The sequence below is a fragment of the Zalophus californianus genome, chromosome 4 (assembly GCF_009762305.2).
Source record: "Zalophus californianus isolate mZalCal1 chromosome 4, mZalCal1.pri.v2, whole genome shotgun sequence".
Classification (NCBI taxonomy): domain Eukaryota; kingdom Metazoa; phylum Chordata; class Mammalia; order Carnivora; family Otariidae; genus Zalophus; species Zalophus californianus.
In genome coordinates this window covers 5,992,000-6,009,606 of record NC_045598.1, presented here as the reverse complement: position 1 = coordinate 6,009,606, position 17,607 = coordinate 5,992,000, and the positions used below count along the sequence as shown (strand labels likewise).

At 42.7% G+C, this 17,607-nt stretch overlaps 1 protein-coding gene across 7 annotated transcripts in view; it reads left to right on the top strand.

Annotated features, from left to right (window-relative positions):
* Nucleotides 1-17,607, top strand: part of RERE (arginine-glutamic acid dipeptide repeats) — a 418,893-nt gene that overhangs the window by 320,024 nt on the left and 81,262 nt on the right. For all 7 annotated transcript variants that reach the window (XM_027580026.2, XM_027579626.2, XM_027579705.2 and 4 more), the window contains one exon: nucleotides 5,975-6,073. In XM_027580026.2, coding sequence (XP_027435827.1) covers nucleotides 5,975-6,073 — 99 coding nt within the window. The remainder of the gene's footprint in view (nucleotides 1-5,974; nucleotides 6,074-17,607) is intronic.

Below are 17,607 nucleotides of genomic sequence, written 5' to 3'. Positions count from 1 at the left end.
GCACCAAATCCCCCACTGGGTCGACTCTGCTGGTTCACTTTTGCAGGTCCTTGCTAGCACAGTGTCTGGCACTAGGAGTTGCTTAGTAACTCTTGTGGAGAGGATGGAGGGCCAAGAGAATGTGGTGCAAGCAGCCTGCCACTGAGGCTGGCACGTCCCACTGGATCTCATGGGCACTGGAAGGTGTGGTAGAGGAGGGCTGGATACCTGATAGGAGAAGAGTCCTGTTTGCTGTCTCACAGTGAACAAACCAAAAGCAAAGGAAAGAACACAGCCTGAGGATTCTGTGGAGCAACCCTGGCAGACCAAAGATCAAACTGGTGGAAAACAGCAAAACAGGGATGGTTCCTTGATGGAGTGACTTGAAAGGCTAGGAGATTGATGAAGTATCACCAGTTTGTTACCAGATTCCCCGGATGTTGACCTGTGGTTTAGGAGAAGACTGCTTTTGCTTGTGTAGAAGTGCAGACTTGCAGTTCAGTGATGTGGAAGCAGCAGATTTACAAGTATATGCCTCCCTGATCATTGGAACACACACACACACACACACACACCCCTCCCTGATCATTGGAACGAACACACACACACACACACACACACACACACACACACACACACACCTCCCTGATCATTGGAACACACACACACCTCCCTGATCATTGGAACACACACACACACACACACACACACACACACACACACACACACACACACACACACACACACACACACACACACACACACACACACACACACACACACACACACACACACACACCCCCCCCCCCCCCCCCCCCCCCGGGATGATGAATTTGAAAACAGTGGTTTCTGCTGAATGACATCCTTTAGTGGCTGGCAGGGTGATGGGGATGGTGTGAGATCTAAATGCTTCTCCCACCAATAGCTTGTAAACATTGAAAGCTGGTTAAGTAATGATGTTGTATCTTGGTCCTTCTATTTTGCGATGATTGTTTCCCAGTCACTCTAAAATGGTACAGTTCCCTATACTCTACATTAAAATTGCATTTAATCCCAGAATTTACTAGCCCTGCTTGGTTGCAAAATGGACAGAAGGGTTACTCATCTTGCTTTAATTGCTTTTCCAAGGCTACAAAGTGAACCTTAAAGACATTTGAGGGTTTTTTTTTTCCCCTGTCTTCATTGCAGTTTCTTTGAACAATCTTCTCTGGGGAAATGGTAGAAAATTTTAGTCACATTTAAGGACCTTTTTACCTCAGTGATAGTGAGAAGCTTGCACTGAATTTCCTCACTATGTTGATGTGTCTGTATGGTTGTGATCGGATGTTTAAAATTTGAAACCCACATAATGTTTTCCACAGATGAAATTATTATAATTTGTTAGAGCTTGGTGCTGTATTAGAGGGGAATGTTTTTAATGACAATTTTTTGAGATTTAAGGTAGCCAATATTTTGGTAGATTTAATTCTAATATACATAAGGAGTACAGTTGAAATTCCAGTTTAGCTCTTCCTCAAACATTATTTTGGCTCCAATCTGAAGAAAGAAAATCTTTATAATCATCTAGAAAATGAGGGTGCCTGGGTGGCTCAGTTGGTTAAGCGACTGCCTTCGGCTCAGGTCATGATCCTGGAGTCCCGGGATCAAGTCCCGCATCGGGCTCCCTGCTCAGCAGGGAGTCTGTCTCTCCCTCTGACCTTCTTCTCTCTCATGCTCTCTCTCTACCATTCTCTCTCTCTCTCAATAAATAAATAAAAAATCTTTAAAAAAAAATCATCTAGAAAATGATCCCTCTTTTAGAAGGGTTTACTTGTTGCCACATACATGGACTAAAGAAGGTAGTACCCACCCTTTGAGGACCCTAGAGTTTGAATGTGAGATTTAGGTAGCCGTATTATACTAGAAACTAGTACTTTACAGTGCCTCTTACGGGTTATACCATTTTTACTCCTGCATTTCTGATGTGCATCATCGGTGTTCTTCACAAGCTGTATCTCTGTCTGGCACCTAGAGTAGTGTCTGGCCCAGTTTAGTACTTGGTAAACATCTGTGGAAGGAATGAAGGATGTCCTGAACTCCAGTAATTTTCCCAGAATGCTCAAAACATAATCTTCATTTTTGTGAAGCTGTGCGGGCCATAACTTTTAGTATGTTAAAAGTATATCTTTAATTAAATATAATTAAAATATTTCTATAAAGATGTAAAACTCTCAGAATGTTCTCAGACAAGATTCCTAGAAAGTAGAATTAAATGAATTAAATGTTTATAACATTCAGAAGAAGGTGAAGATGTGGAGAGGTTCGGATGGGTTCCCTAGGAAGAGGGCACGGCAGAGCCACCCCTTGACCTGGCTTTTGGACTAGCCTTTATGAATTATTGATGACAGCACAATAATACCCTAAACTTCATTTGTTCAATAAATATTTCATCACTGTTGGTAAATAATCCCATACCTCTGACTTTTCAAATATGTCTTGGTAGAGGGGTAGGAGTAGACACTAAATATTTATTGGGTTTATATCATGGAAAGGTCAGGAACAGGAATATTTTAAGAGGACAGGCAGACAGTGGATCAAATGAAAGGAGGGAATTACTCAGTATTTAGAGAACAGAGTAGCAGAAGGAAGCCCAGGTTACCACATACACATTGCAACAGCTTCTTCAGGGGACAATGTGATGTGAAATGAAGATTTGTGAAGGAAGTGTGAACACCAGGATATGTTTAGGGGACAAAGAAGCAGCTCACTAGAAATTTAACTGAGGGCGCCATGCACGCACTGGGCAGCTTTTCTAATAAACCAAAAGTTCAGCAAATTATTCAGAACATTTCTTGCAGCTCCCATTCAAAGCTTGTTCACCAAAAGTCAGGAATGGCACAGGGATTGATGACATTTGATTTAACTTCATTCAGCAGTACACTTTTGGAACAGGCCTTATGTTCTTAAGAGTAATTTCCTATCCGGCCATATAAGATGTTAAATTTTAAAATTTTTTCTGTGTACTTTACCAGTGTTTTAGTCAAATTTCAAAAACTATTAACATGAGTAATTATGTGAAACATAAGTGGTTTTGTTTATAGTTTAACAGTTTCCGCCCCCCCTCTGGAAAGGCTACTATCTAATCTAGAAAATCGATGAAAATTGAGTAGAGACTGCTTCCTTTATTTTTTTTCTCTTTCCTTTAAAAAATAAATTGCTAATACTCATTTAGCATATTATGTGCCAGGTGCAGTTCTAAACAATTTACATGTGTTATCTAACGTTACCCTTATAATACCCTAAGAGGTAGATGTTATTATTATACTCATTTTTAAAGATGACAACATTAAGTCCCAGAGAGGGTAAGTAACTTGGCTGATGTCCCACACTAGTAAGTAATAGAGCTAGAATTTGAATCCAGATAGTCTGGCTCTAGAATCCATGGTTTTTCATCACACTCTTCATAATTACCCCATATACTATAATTACCTCTTAAGAAATGTTAATTTTCCATAAGCTTTTTATTAAGAAGTTATGATTTGATCAACTTGAATTGATTTCAAATTATCACTAAAATTATGTGCTCTTAAAAAAATTAAATAGGCATGCAGTTTTTTTCTTTTATTCAGTTCTAGTCCATGTCATTAAGCTCATATTTTAGATTCTTGTTGTATTATAGACCTTGACAGTATCTGCTTGGTCTGGATATTGGGCAAAGTTTGAAAATCTAACTTTATTTTCATCTTTTTATACTGCGGAAATAAGTCTAGATTGGACAGTTTTCAAACATTTTAGCATTTATTTAGTATGGTATTTATGGTATATTATTTGTTTTAAAGTCTAATGATGAATGTTACGAAAATCTGTAAGTTAATATCTAGCATTCATATTCAGTACATACACCCCCTAAACACACACACAGACACACACTGTACCATCATCAAAACAGAATCCAACATTGATTGTTGCTGTAGGTATTTTGTTTTAAGGTAGTGACTTACTGTTACAGTTAATATTTAGCCTGGACTTCCTTAGACCTGGATTTAAAATAAATGGGGGTCCTCCAAACAGTGAGAATAGTCAGGAAATTTTAATTTTTAATACTTTCTGTTTCTCTGAGCAATGAAAATGGGTATTTGTTATATCCCTTCTAATAGCAGTTGAATTAGAAGAGGGACTTGCTGTGTATGTTTCAAATATTATTTTAATTTATTCAACAAATATTTACTGCAGGCTTACTGTATGCCCAGCCCTGGGTCTGTAGCAGTTGCTAGGAAGGCAGTCTGCACGTCCTTCTTATGAGTCTTCTACTAACGAGGGGAAACAGTCTCTCCTCTTGTGAGTCTCTAGCTCTTTACTTAACACCGAGGTAGTAGCAATTACTATCATCTGGTCAGTCTTGTCATCTCATATGTGTTGTGTCCCTACAACACATCCCTAGGAGTTTGCGAGTTTCCTGGAAATAAAAACCGTGGCTTACTAAGGTTTGGACCTTATTTGTTCTGTGTTTGCAATTGATGCTGGTGAATTGTTCAAATAAGGGATTGAAGCGCAGGTGAGAAGATTGGAAGGTCTGCTCCACGAGAGCAGGGATGCTTTTGCCTGTTTTGTTCACCGCTGTGTGCCTGGGGTCTAGTACATTGCCTGGAATGCAGTAGGCACTTAGTCAACTTAAGGCCAAATGAATTCACATCAGCTGAGATTTAGATTTGGGTGGTGTTTACAAAGGGACAATAGTTGAAGGCATTTTTTTATTAATTTAACCTGTAGTTCTGTTAGATCTCCATACCCTATAGACTGCGTTAGGCACTGGAGATAAGGTCTTAGCCAAAATGGATTCTTGTGCCAGAATACTAGATCTGTAAAGGAGAGCCAGATTTCCAGTGAGAATTTTGGAGGGACAGCCACAGTAAGCAAGAGGATCTTTCTGTCTGCTACTTCATTCCATCGTCTGCAAATTGAAACTCTGGAACTCAGAAGGGGATTGAGGTCACATGAACCAAGAAAGGAATGTCTTTGCAAGACAGAGAGGCTGAGTGGTGTCAGGCACTGCCTGGGGTTGGAAAGGATATGGAGTGGAGGAAGTTTATTACCTTTGATGAGAGAGAAGTCTCCTAGAAGGAGTGTGTAGATAAACCATCATTTTCATTCACATGTACTGCTAGTACACTGTTAACAGAGTTTTGATAAAAAGCTCTTATAGTTTGGGGCGCCTGGGTGGCTCAGTCTTAAGCGTCTGCCTTCGGCCCAGGTCATGATCCCAGGGTCCTGGGATCGGGCCCCGCATCGGTCTCCCTGCTCCGCGGGAAGCCTGCTTCTCCCTCTCCCACTCCCCCTGCTTGTGTTCCCTCTCTCCCTGTGTCTCTCTCTGTCAGATAAATAAATAAAATCTTTTAAAAAAAAAAGCTCTTATAGTTTAGGTACTTGAAATTTTTTTTAGTGAAATTACTACAGTGAAAGACTTCAGAAATGCTAAAGGGTACTAACATAATTCAGTAGGTCTTTGAACTGTTTTGGGGGGGAATGGGACAAGAGTGGGTGGGAATCACACTAGCTGGAGTCCTGGCTTTACTGCCTGCTGGTTTAGTGCCTCAGCACCTTTGTTTGACCTTTCTATGCCTCAGTTTCCTCATCCATAAAATGGGGTGACTGTAGTTCCTACCCCATAAGCTTAAATGAGAAAATACCTTCCTCATAGGATTAGGAGAGATAATGAGTACACGGATTGTGCTCACCACTGTGCCTGGCCAGATGTTCAGTAAGTGTTTGTTACTGTTGTTCTGAATCCTGTTCCTGTTCTGCCCAAAATGTTCTCAACCTTACCTGCCTCCCTTTCCCAGAACAGCTGGAACTAGGGCCAGGGGGCGATTGGAGGAGAATGAATTCTCTTGCTGATGAACGTGCCCATTCCATGATTCTTCTGTTGGAAGAAATGCAGGGTTTCTCTTTTATTGATTAGCTTCCAGATCTGTTACTTGGCACACCTCACTAACTGAAATTGTTGTTGTTGTTTTAGCTACATGAAAGTGGCTATGACGCTGGCAAAGCCCTGCAGCGCCTGGTAAAGAAGCCTGTGCCCAAGCTGATCGAAAAGTGCTGGACGGAGGATGAAGTGGTGAGTGCAGATGGGAGTGGCCTTGTGGCCAGGTCACCGGGCTGTTTGCTTCTCAAGTGCGTGCCCTCCCTGCCCCTCTGGGGAATGTCTGTCGTATCCATTAGTCAAAGGAAAGAGCCTTCAAGCATCATAATTGTACAGGGAGACTTGATCTTAGTGAGCTTAGTGGGAAGGATTTTCTCAGGTTTCATGGAAAGAGAGAAGAGATTGGTAGTGTTGGTTGGCAGGTTTTAGCAAGCCAGCTTTTGATACCTCCCTGTTTTAAGACACAAGCATTTTTAAACCAGTTGATACATATCCTAGAGTGGAGCCAGTGACTTGCAGGAAGCATAGACCTGATTATATAAATACAGTGGATCTTACATATTCATTCTATCATTATGGCCCATCAAAGAAGGTGGGGAGATAAGATATGTGCCCACAAATACAGATTTGAATACCCATGGATTCCTGTCCCAGCAGACCGAGTGCTCATGAAGCTACATCCCCATCTTGTGACTTCTGAAAGGTATTGCCGTAAAAGACTTACAGATTCCTTGTGCTTTTGCAAATACAGTCTTGTGTCTGAGTGTTACTGCTTGACATTGGCCCTTTAGGCTGAAAGAAATTAAGATGAAGGCTGGCACTGATAGACATATCGATTGTAAGTTCGTTGCTGGTATTTTAAAATATGCTAACAAAGAGTGTTTAGAAACTGTGCTTTCCTGATTTTGCTCTTTCGTTTTTTCAGCCAGCAGTATTTATTAAGTACTTATTGTGTGCCAGGTGCTGTGTTAGGAGCCATATCAAGAACAGAAGGTCCCTCCTCACAAGGCTTATGTTTTAAGAGGAGATACCATCTGTAAATCAATATATGTCAAGTGGTGGTACATAGGTGTGCTAAGGAAAATAGAGTAGGTAATGAGGATGGAGAATAAACTGGGTGAGGTACTATCTTTCGTAAGGGGCTGAGGAAAGGCCTGGTAAGAACCATTTGATCAGAGACCTTAGTGCAGAGGCAAGGCTTTTGGATTAGGAGCCCTAAGGTGAAAGCATGCCAGGGGAAGAGAAGTCTGGGCCCTGGCATGGTCAAGAAGTAGGCAGGAATGTGTCTGGAGGGGGATGGGGACGGCAGGCAATGGATCATGTGTGGCCTGTGGACCCATGGTCGGCGCTGGTCGGCGCCTTGCTCTTTGCATGGGCAGATTCTGAGCAGAGGGGTGACTTGGTCTGCTAGTGGGGCACACTCTGGCCCCTGAGTCACAAGTGGGCTTTCGGGGCAATTGGGAGCTTCCAGGCCCGAGGCCAGGGACTGAAGAGCACGGCAGCAGTGCTGGGGAGAAGTGGTGAGATCCTGGGTGCACACTGGAGCCAGAGACAAGAGGATTGTTTTTTTTTTTTTTTTTTTAAGATTTTATTTATTCATTTGACAGAGAGAGAGACAGAGACAGCGAGAGAGGGAACACAAGCAGGGGGAGTGGGAGAGGGAGAAGCAGACTTAGCAGGCTTCCCGTGGAGCAGGGAGCCCGATGCGGGGCTCGATCCCAGGACCCTGGGATCATGACCCGAGCCGAAGGCAGACGCTTAATGACTGAGGCACCCAGGCGCCCCAAGAGGATGGGTTTGAGGAAAGGCCGTGTTGGGGGCGGCAAATGGGAGGGGGAGAAGTGGGCTAGGAGGCCACAGGGAGGGGCCGAAGCGGCCCCTGAAGTTTTGGTGTAGGACAGAGCTTTTTCAGGAGTCCGTTAACGCTGGCCGCTGATCAGATGCATGAGGAAGTTCGTGTTGCTGTTTTGAAGTTAAGCTTTACATGATCAGTAAAGAGTTGGAAACTTCTTAAACATATGTTATTGTTGAGATAGTGGCAGCGTAAAAATGTGCGATTTGTTTTGTTAAGTCAGATAGATGTTGTTTTTCACTGCGGACCCGTTTTTGTGAGGAGAGGAGAGTTTTGATAGAAATTTAAGATTCCTCAAACAGCCTTGGTGGAAGAAAGACGTGAGGGGGTAGGGAGGATGGAAAGAGTGTGTGAAAGGCTGTCCCCCCAGGGGCCCCGCCAGTGCCCGTGCACCAGGCGCCCTTCTCGGCCCTCCCTCGCCTTCACCCTGCGGCTTCTCAGCAGCCAGGAGCTCCCTGTGCTTTCTCCCGAGGCCTGTCCTTCCCTCTGGGATTTAAGGACTCCCACTTAAAAGAAAGCCACCTTCCTTTTCCTGCAGTACTTGCTTCTCTTGGGCGCCGTGTGGTCTGTGTCCCTGCTGCTGCTGCTTGGGGACTTGGAGCAGCCTGCAAGGCAGAAAGGGGAGCCTTGCACATCCGAAAAGGCCTGGCTTGCTTTTGAAAAGCGAAACTCGACTCCAAAGTGCTGCACATTCCGAGTACATGGTAATGATCCTAAACTGCATAAGTCCTTGTCATTCGGGCTCATTTTTGTCATGTTTGCTGCTTCTTTTGGTCGGAGATTTGAGAAATGTGCTGGCACCCATCCAGTCCTTGCAGAACACAGGGATCAAATGCTTCCCTTATTTATAGGAAGTTCAGCTTCACTTTCTAAACCTGAAAGGTGAATGAGAAAGAAGGATTGAATAATTGATAGGCTGAAGGCAGCTTCTCATGAACGTATCCAAGTCAAATCTTTGACTAGCTTTATGTGGCAACCCGGCATAGAAACTCATGGGCCTCTGCCTTGGGCTGGTTTTGGCATGAGAATGTAACCTGCTGTGTATATGTGCCCCTTTGGTTGAATTCCCCACATTTTCTCATCCTAGGAATCACAGGAATAAGCAAAGCACAAGTGTGTCCCAACTAAAATGAGTACATGGGCCTACTTCCCCTTCCTCCCCACCGCCCCCCATAACATTTCAGTTATTTTTAAGCATCATTGCCTCCAGTATATCAGTTTGATCAAACTGTAGCAGCGTCGACAAGGTTGTTTTTCTTTGTGTTTATATAAACTGAATACTCCACAGGCGTGCCAGGGTTGGTGGAATGAGCACCCGCCAGCGTGAACCCCCCGCCGTACTCTGAGCAGGCAGCCTGTGCTGCCCTGACCCCGGCAGGTGCACTGCTCCCTGACCAGACGAGTCTCTCCCGATGCTGCCGGACCAAACCCTCAGCACCCCGCAAGGTTCAGCACAGTTCCTGGGCCCAGCCTGCCACGATCGCGCCCTCTTCTGAGCTGCTTCTGCTGCTTGCCGTGTTTGTTGGCAGCCTGCCCCTTGCTTTCTCCTGCTGCCATCATCAGCTCTGTTCCTCATGGCTTTTTTCCAAGTTGATTGCCCTCCTAGTTGGTAAACTTCTTAAGAGTGAGGACTTAACTGATGGTGAGAATAGTGTCTGGTAGAGAATAATGTTTTTGTCTAAGAGGGATTTGAAAGATACTGACAACTCTTTATTTAAGATTACTGTTTTTAAGGATTCTTTACCGTAATTAAGATTGTCCTCAATCTAGCATTTTTTTTTTATTTTTATTTTAAAAGACTTTATTCATTTAAGAGAGAGAGAGCACAAGCAGGGGGAGCGGCAGAGGGAGAGGGAGAAGCAGACTCCCCCCTGAGCTGAAGGCAGACGCTTAAGCGACTGAGTCACCCAGGCGCCCCTCAATCTAGCATTTTAAAACTTATAATAGTTAATAATTATGCATCAGAGAAAAACTTTTACATGCACCCAAGCTGACCTTAGAAGTTTTAGTTTTGGAAAAAAATTCCCATATTATTAATGATAACACCACCCAACTTCTTCATCCTATGTCTTTCAGATAATCACTAATTCTTGAGATTTTAGGCCTCAAAATGACACGGTGGGAGGCCTTTCATTTTACATTTTCTCTCAGTGATTCCTATGACAGCTTGTGTGTGTATATAGATATGGTATTTCTTACTGAAGTTTCTTTGGGGCTGAGACACTTTAAATCTTGTGGAATGGGTGCCAGCTTTGTGGCAGTTTCTGTCAAATTCTAGGCCAGAAACTGGCAGTTGAACTCTGCTTTAGTGGAATGACTGAGAAACATGTTGGTAGCTAGCTCAAGGCAGTCTCTCAGGCTAAACACACTAGGTCAGATCAGAGAGGCCGTTTCGAAGAAATGCTAGGTCAGTTGGATGGAGCCAAAGTAGATGGCTGGCTGCCGCATCTGGGAGTTGTACTGACAGCCAGTTTCACTTACATTATGCTAAAAATATTATTCCATTTCAGGAAGCCATTTAAATCAGTAGAACTTATGGAGAGAAAGAGGAGAAAAATACTGATCAGAACTTTAAACAAAAAAGAAAAGAAAAAGTAAAAGAAACTCTAGATTATTAGGTTTTTAATTAAACATGATGAACACATTTAAATATAACACAAAGGCCGCAGGCTGAACTGCACCTAATCGAAACAGATTAAGTCACCCTTCCATGCTCGGGTAGTTATTAATTCTGCTTATTTATGCATGCGAGCTGAAGGTCGCATTTGCTGCTGCTGTGCTGTTGCTTATTGCACTGGGATTCCATTGCTGCTTGATGCTGTGCTCTTAATTAGCATTCAGCTGTTGATATGGAAATACTGGGGATGCTAATTGAATTCCTTTTAAAATTCAGGGCCTGCATTTTCCTTGGGGAGTTTGGCCTGACTTGCAAGGTTGTAAGATTGGGTGCTCCACTGAGCCGTGCACTTCACCCTTTGCTTCCCATCCACTTGGCTGTGTTTGTTTTGGAAATTATTTTCATGTTGAAGTAGCTTTCAGCAAAATTCCAGGTGTTCCATAAGGTAGAGGTTTTGTTGCTTATGGTATTCCTGCAGAGCATTCATTCCATTTCATTGTGGGTAACTGTAACTTTTATCTGGAAATAGATTTTCCCTTTAAATATTTTATACCAATTTTGATGTAATACATTGAGTGAACAACATAGATATAAATACTTTCTAAAATTTTTATCCATAGCTAGTCTATCCGTGGTGTGGTGGTAAACTTTAGTTGGCTGTGTACATGGATTTACAAATTCATAAATTTTAAAACCTCTAAACTGTCCTTCAGTTTAAAGCTCAGCATTATCATAAATATAAATGAAAATTCTTCTTTCAAAATTGACATGGCACGGCAAACTAATTTTCTGAATATTTGTAAACCAATGAACCCGTGTGGCTGGTCAAGGAATTACTTCCACGGGACACACCAGCTGTCTGCATGGTGTCTCCCAGCAGCATCTTCAGATGCCTTTGTTAGGCCCTTTTTGGAATGTCTGCTCGAGAAAACATTGTTTTCATTGTTCACTCTTTTTAAGCCAGGCATCTGGATGTGCCAGAAGACAGAGCTGCTTAGTGGGGCAAAAATACAATGATTTTTATTTACTGTTTGTGTGGCAGCTGTAGAAAATGGAATCCACAGCAGAACCAAAGTTAAGGTCCAATAGCAGCAGGAGGTTGTGGAGGTGAAAGCAGAGATGGAAACAATGGCAAGGGGGAAGAGAGCCAGCTGCCCTCAGCCTACAGTTACAATCCTGTGAGTTTTAAGGTGTCCATAATCTTGGGGTTTAGTTTTAAATTTTATATTTTCAGTATAGGGGAAGCCTTAATTATATGATACTGATTTTTAGGAATGGTCAGATTTCCAGAGTTGTTGAGCATTTTATATAGTCATTCAAAAAATGTAGGTGATAGGAAGATCCTGTAGGTCATCTAATATGAACCCATTCATTTTTTTCTTTTTTGTAAATTTTATGTGACTTTTCTCTGTTGTTGGAATATCATTATGAAAACATTAAAGGAGGGTTGAAACCTCACTACCGTCTCACGTTCCTGGTTTCAAGCTCTCTTTGTGTCTTTGTTCATGTACCTATATTGGTTGATGTATTTGTAAACTTATGTAAATTGAATCATATTGAAATTCTCACTTTCGCAAGAAATCTTAATCTGAGAATGTTTATAGTTCACCTGGAACCTGAAATAGAGATAATACTGTATTTAGTGTAACACGTAATAGGCATTTAGTAAATTTTAAATAGAATTGAAGTAGCTTGGGGTGCCTGGGTGGCTCAGTCATTGGGCGTCTGCCTTCGGCTCTGGTCGTGATCTCAGGGTCCTGGGATCGAGCCCTGCATCAGGCTCCCTGCTCCGCGGGAAGCCTGCTTCTCCCTCCCCCACTCCTCCTGCTTGTGTTCCCTCTCTCGCTGTGTCTCTCTCTGTCAAAAAAAAAAAAAAAAGGAATTGAAGTAGCTTTTTCTCTTAATTTATTACCTTCCTCTAATTTTAAGTTCATTGGTACTGCCTCATAGGAATAACTTAATTCTGAGATATGAGAATAGGAAAGGTAAGAGAAGTATAAAATGTTGGCATATTATTTATTTATACATAAGCAATACACATATTACTCACTCATGTTATGTGTTCTTATGGTCCATGGCAAAAATAAGTCCTTTAGTGTTAAGAGAGGAAAATGTAGGTAGGGGTGCCTGGCTCGCTCAGTTGGAAGAGCAAGTGACTCTTGATCTCAGGGTTGTAAATTTGAGTCCCACATTGGGTATAGAGATTACTTTAAAAAATAAAGTCTTTAAGAATAAATAAATAAAGAGGAAAATGTAGATACAGGTAAATTTGTGTAATGCTTCAAGTATTAATGAAATTTGACTATTTTTCCCATGATTGACACCCATTAGCCTTTGAATCAAACCCTTTTTTAAACAAGTCGATAGTGTGAATAGAGTGAAGTTTATTGTCAAGTCCATTTGACAATGAGACAGTGAATTAAAAATCAATTATATGTTCAGAAGATTGGTGTCAGGCAATCAATTTTGTCGGTTTGCAGAAATGGTCTACTGTATAATAACCGGTAAAGAGAAATGTATTGTAAAATCCTTTAGTAAATGAGATAGGCCAAGCATTAGAAAGAGAGAGATATTTCAAAAATTTATTTCAGTATTTGATGTCAGTAGAAGTTGCCTCTGGGTGAAATCTACAAATTCAGCAGTGACCTTGCCTTTCACATACATGGCTTTATTGCTTTCTAGGCTTCCTCTGTAAACTGTGGTCAAAGAAGGTGGTATGCCTGTTTTTCTAAATAAGGTCGTTCTTTTTTGCATTTTCTTTAACCCATATGTTTCTCAAGTTCCTTATCCCCTAGCCCTGATGTTAGGTATTTTTGTTTAAAGCCAGCAGTAAGTTGTGCTATTCTTTGGGCTCCATGTGTATGCGAATGTTTGTGTACCTGTCCCTTTTCAGGCCTAAGGGTGATGTGGAGCAGCACAGAGGCCTGAGAAGTAACTCCACACTGAATATAGGCATTCCCTAAATTATTCTTCGCTGCTTAGGATAATGTTTTAAAATCAAAGAGCAATTTTTAGGGGACATTTTTCTTTTTTGCTTGAAGTGGGGGAGCATTGGGGAGAATCTTCAGCTTGAAAGATTAACAAACACTACAGTGGTTGGTTATTGAAACCATGTTTTCCATCTCATTTTCAAGGGCGTGTAAAACAAATGGAGATAGCATACACTTTCAGCCGCCCTCCATCATCCTTCTCTGCGTTTAAAAAAATGAGAACAAGACACAAGGGGACTTGAGAGATTACATTTGTTCTCCCATAGACAAAGTGGTTATTTTATAAATGAAGAGGATAGAAAAGCCTTTCCTTCTGCAGTTTCTTAGCAACAGAGCTGGAGTCCATTTTAATGTGTATGCATGGAACATTCTGTGTATGATGAAACATACTGTATCAGCCTGGTCACTGGAGTTCGGTGTTGGGGGAAGGAAATAGGAGGCTTAAAAAAAAAAAAGTAACCCTACAATGAAAGGAAGTAACTCATTTTAAACGGTCTCCTCTTCCCTGGAATACTTGCGTCAAAAACCTAAAGTCTCTCTTAAGTAGAAATAATAATGGCCTCAGTAGCCCCCTGATTGCCCCCTTCACTGGAGTGCCAGCACATTTTTTTATATTTCCTAGTAGTGTTTTGTTTTTCCCCCACCACCCTGCATATTGTTAAGTGACACTTTCGACTAATGTTTCAGAACTTGCTTTAAGACATTCTTCCAAAGTGCTTCATATGGGTGAATTCTAGTTCATTTTCCACATACATAAAGCAAAGTGCTGAGGTGTTGGGAAGCAGAGTATGTTTGGTGGTCATAAAGGAAAAAGTCTCTGCAGTTGGCCTCACCAGCTTAGAGTTCAGACCCATGTCTATTTGTCCGGCTCTGTATTTCTTGCATTTGGTGTAGGGCTTGCAGATGGCAAGCCTGCTTGTCCATCCTGTGTGAACATGAACATAGGATGACCCTTTATGTCGTTTACCAAGTTGCTTATTCAGTTTCTGAATTTAGACAACTGGTTGAAATTCGTTCATCCAGTCATTCCACAGATGTTTATACAGCACCAACACAGCACTCTGCCAGACACCGTTTTATGTGCTGGTGCTCTAGCACTGAACAGAACAGGCAGAGATCCCTGTGCTCATGATGCTGATGTTCTAGTGGGGAAGACAGATTAAAACAGGATCACCAAATAACATACACAGTGTGTCAGCTATGTGCCAGAGAGTGTGCGGGTCTGCCTTGCTGGATCGTGATGGCGAGTTTATCTGGGGGCTTCCGCATTAGACTAGGAAGTCTCAGGGTCAGGGACTATAATTTAATTCTTCTTGTATCTCCAGAACATAGCCCAGGGCCAGGAGTATGGTGGATAATCAGAAAAGACTTTTGACTGGGTTGGATAGAAGAGAAACCTAGTAGAGGTTGTTTTGTCCCCCAAGTCCTCACATCACTTCAGTGGACTTGGCCCCTTTGGCTGAGCTTGAGCTCAGATGCTGCTGCTTCAGGGGGTTCCTTCCGCCTGCTCAGGGCCAGTGCTCCCTCTCACTCCCCAAAAATTGACTGGACACTGCCCCGTTCTTTTCTTCTCAAGAGCTTCCCTTGAAAGCAGCAGCCAACCCCTTCCAGTTGTCTGTGGTTTTATTTTCCAGACTCCAATAGAAAAAAAGCTCACTCTTTGTCAGCATCACTTCATACTTGTTGATGTGTGTGGTTGCCATGTTCTGCTGTGGGAGAGTGAGCGACAATGAGGAAGAAGCCTCAGTAGATGGCCTGGTGTTAGTCTAACCGGCCTTCCCTCACGACCCATCATGCGTTTGAAAGCAGTCCACCTATTTGCAGATCTCTTTCTTAAAGCTGTCTGGTTGTTTGGAGCCATCTTTTTTGGGACTGTGGTATGTGGGTAACAGACCTTTCCTCTCAGGTTTCCTCCAAACCTTTAGGGTGCTTCCCCTATTTGGTCACTTTTGGGATATTTTCTTCCCTCTTAAAGGGCTAGATCCCATGTAGTTAATCCCAGCAATAGGAAATAAAAGAACTATCAAATAAATATATACTGAGGAACTAAGGAAGTAGCAAAGCAAAGTTGCAAGTAAAACAAGAACCAAGCAGGGTGCCCGGGTGGCTGAGTTGGTTAAGTGTCCAACATTTGATTTCAGCTCAGGTCACGATCTCAGGGTCGTGGGATCAAGCCCCGCATCCGGATCTGCACTCAGCACGGAGTCTGCTTGTCCCTCTCCCTCTGGTCCTTCCCCACTTGTTCTCGTTCTCTTTCTCTCTCTCTCTCAAATAAATAAGTAAAGTCTTTAAAAAAAAAAAAACCAAACAGTAAGAGAATGGAGCAGGATGGCTGATGGTACACTATGTGGCCTTGAGGGCTAAAAAGTCTACCAACACTATATTTAATATTTAAAGTATATGTCTAGAGCCTGTTTTGTTTTTTTAAGTGTATACTGTCATTCTGGATCCTTTTATTCAATGTTCAGAGAACACTAGGAAGATCTCTGTCCTGGAAATAGGAGCATGTCTGGGCCGTGCTGAATATTTGCAGCTTTGTTGCCACTGTCCAGTGTCTTGAGTGGCTCTACTGTCCAAGGGCATGAAGAGTGCTACTGAAATGCAGTGCACTTGAACTCTGGGGGAATGGAAGAGGATAAATCGTCACACCCTTCTCTCTTCTCTCTGGAAGTTCTGCTGGGGTGGGGTGGGGTACAGAGAGAATGCCGACCCAACAACTGCAGGCCTGGGACGACGGCCCTCAGGCTGGCAGCCACTTTTGGGACCTCAAGGAAGGAGAAGGCATGGGGAAAGGACAAACTTTGCCATGGCCGGCAGGGTGTGTTTGACAGGAAAGCTGGATCTAAAGCCAGTCCCTGTCTGCAGCCACCCCTCCCTTTCACTGCCCTGGTAGAAAACTGGGCTGATGTCTTACCTACAGCTAATGAAATCATCTCTGTTTAAGAAATTTGAAAGCATGTATGCCCACACACTTACGTGCCCTAGTGCTAACTAAGAGTTCTTGGTTTCCCCTTGCAGCTCATTTGTCAGTTTTGATTATTTTTATAATCTTTTTCTAGTTTTTCTAATCTTTCCTATCAGTAGTAATAAAATAAAACCTCTGGACTGCAGACACGCATGTTAACAAGTGTTACAGGCCATCCCAGAGCCAAAGGGAAGGACCATCCATCACCAGCAGCTCGTCTCTGTGTTACTTCAGTCCCTTTTCTCCTCTCAAGAGCCCTGAATCTTCTCTGGGAGCCACTGTTCCTGAAGTCTGCAGGTGTTACCTATTTGCTAATAAGCCACTTTCCAAACAGGCACGTTCAGCCTAAATTAGTCTTTTTCTTCTTCCATCTAGGGCATCTAATTAATTAGGGTAACATAGCTAGCTAAGCAGGCTTGGTTATCCATTTTTGAAAGAGTTGTTTTAGAGAATGAATTTTAACAAGGTGTTACTAAGCATAGATTTGAGGAGCCAGTTAACCTGGACCCAAAACCTATCCAACGTTAATCTTTAAAAAAATTTTTTTTTTTAAGATTTTATTTATTTGACAGAGAGACACAGCAAGAGAAGGGAACACAAGCAGGGGAGTGGGAGAGGGAGAAGCAGGCTTCCCGCTGAGCAGGGAGCCTGATGTGATGCGGGGCTCGATGCCAGAACCCTGGGATCATGACCTGAACCGAAGGCAGACACTTAACGACTGAGTCACCCAGGCGCCCCCAACATTAATCTTAAAATAAAATAGCTTTGCTTATAGAAGGCCCTGGGCTCTTGGTCTGTGATTCCCACCCATTCCTGTGTTCCCAGCAGAACACCACTTGGGATTACTTGGGATTCTTGATTACTTTTTTTTTTTTAAGATTTTATTTATTTATTTGAGAGAGAGAATGAGAGAGAGAGAGCACGAGAGGGAGGAGGGTCAGAGGGAGAAGCAGACTCCCCGGGGAGCCCGATGTGGGACTCGATCCCGGGAATCCAAGATCATGACCTGAGCCGAAGGCAGTCGCTTAACCAACTGAGCCACCCAGGCGCCCCCCCCTTTTTTTTAACATGTTTTTTTCTTTTTTTCTTTTTATTTATTTATTTATTTATTTTTTAAAGATTTTATTTATCTGACAGAGACACAGCGAGAGAGGGAACACAAGCAGGAGGAGTGGGAGAGGGAGAAGCAGGCTTCCTGAGGAGCAGGGAGCCTGATGCGGGGCTCGATCTCAGGACCCTGGGATCGTGACCTGAGCCGAAGGCAGACGCTTAACGACTGAGCCACCCAGGTGCCCTGGGATTCTT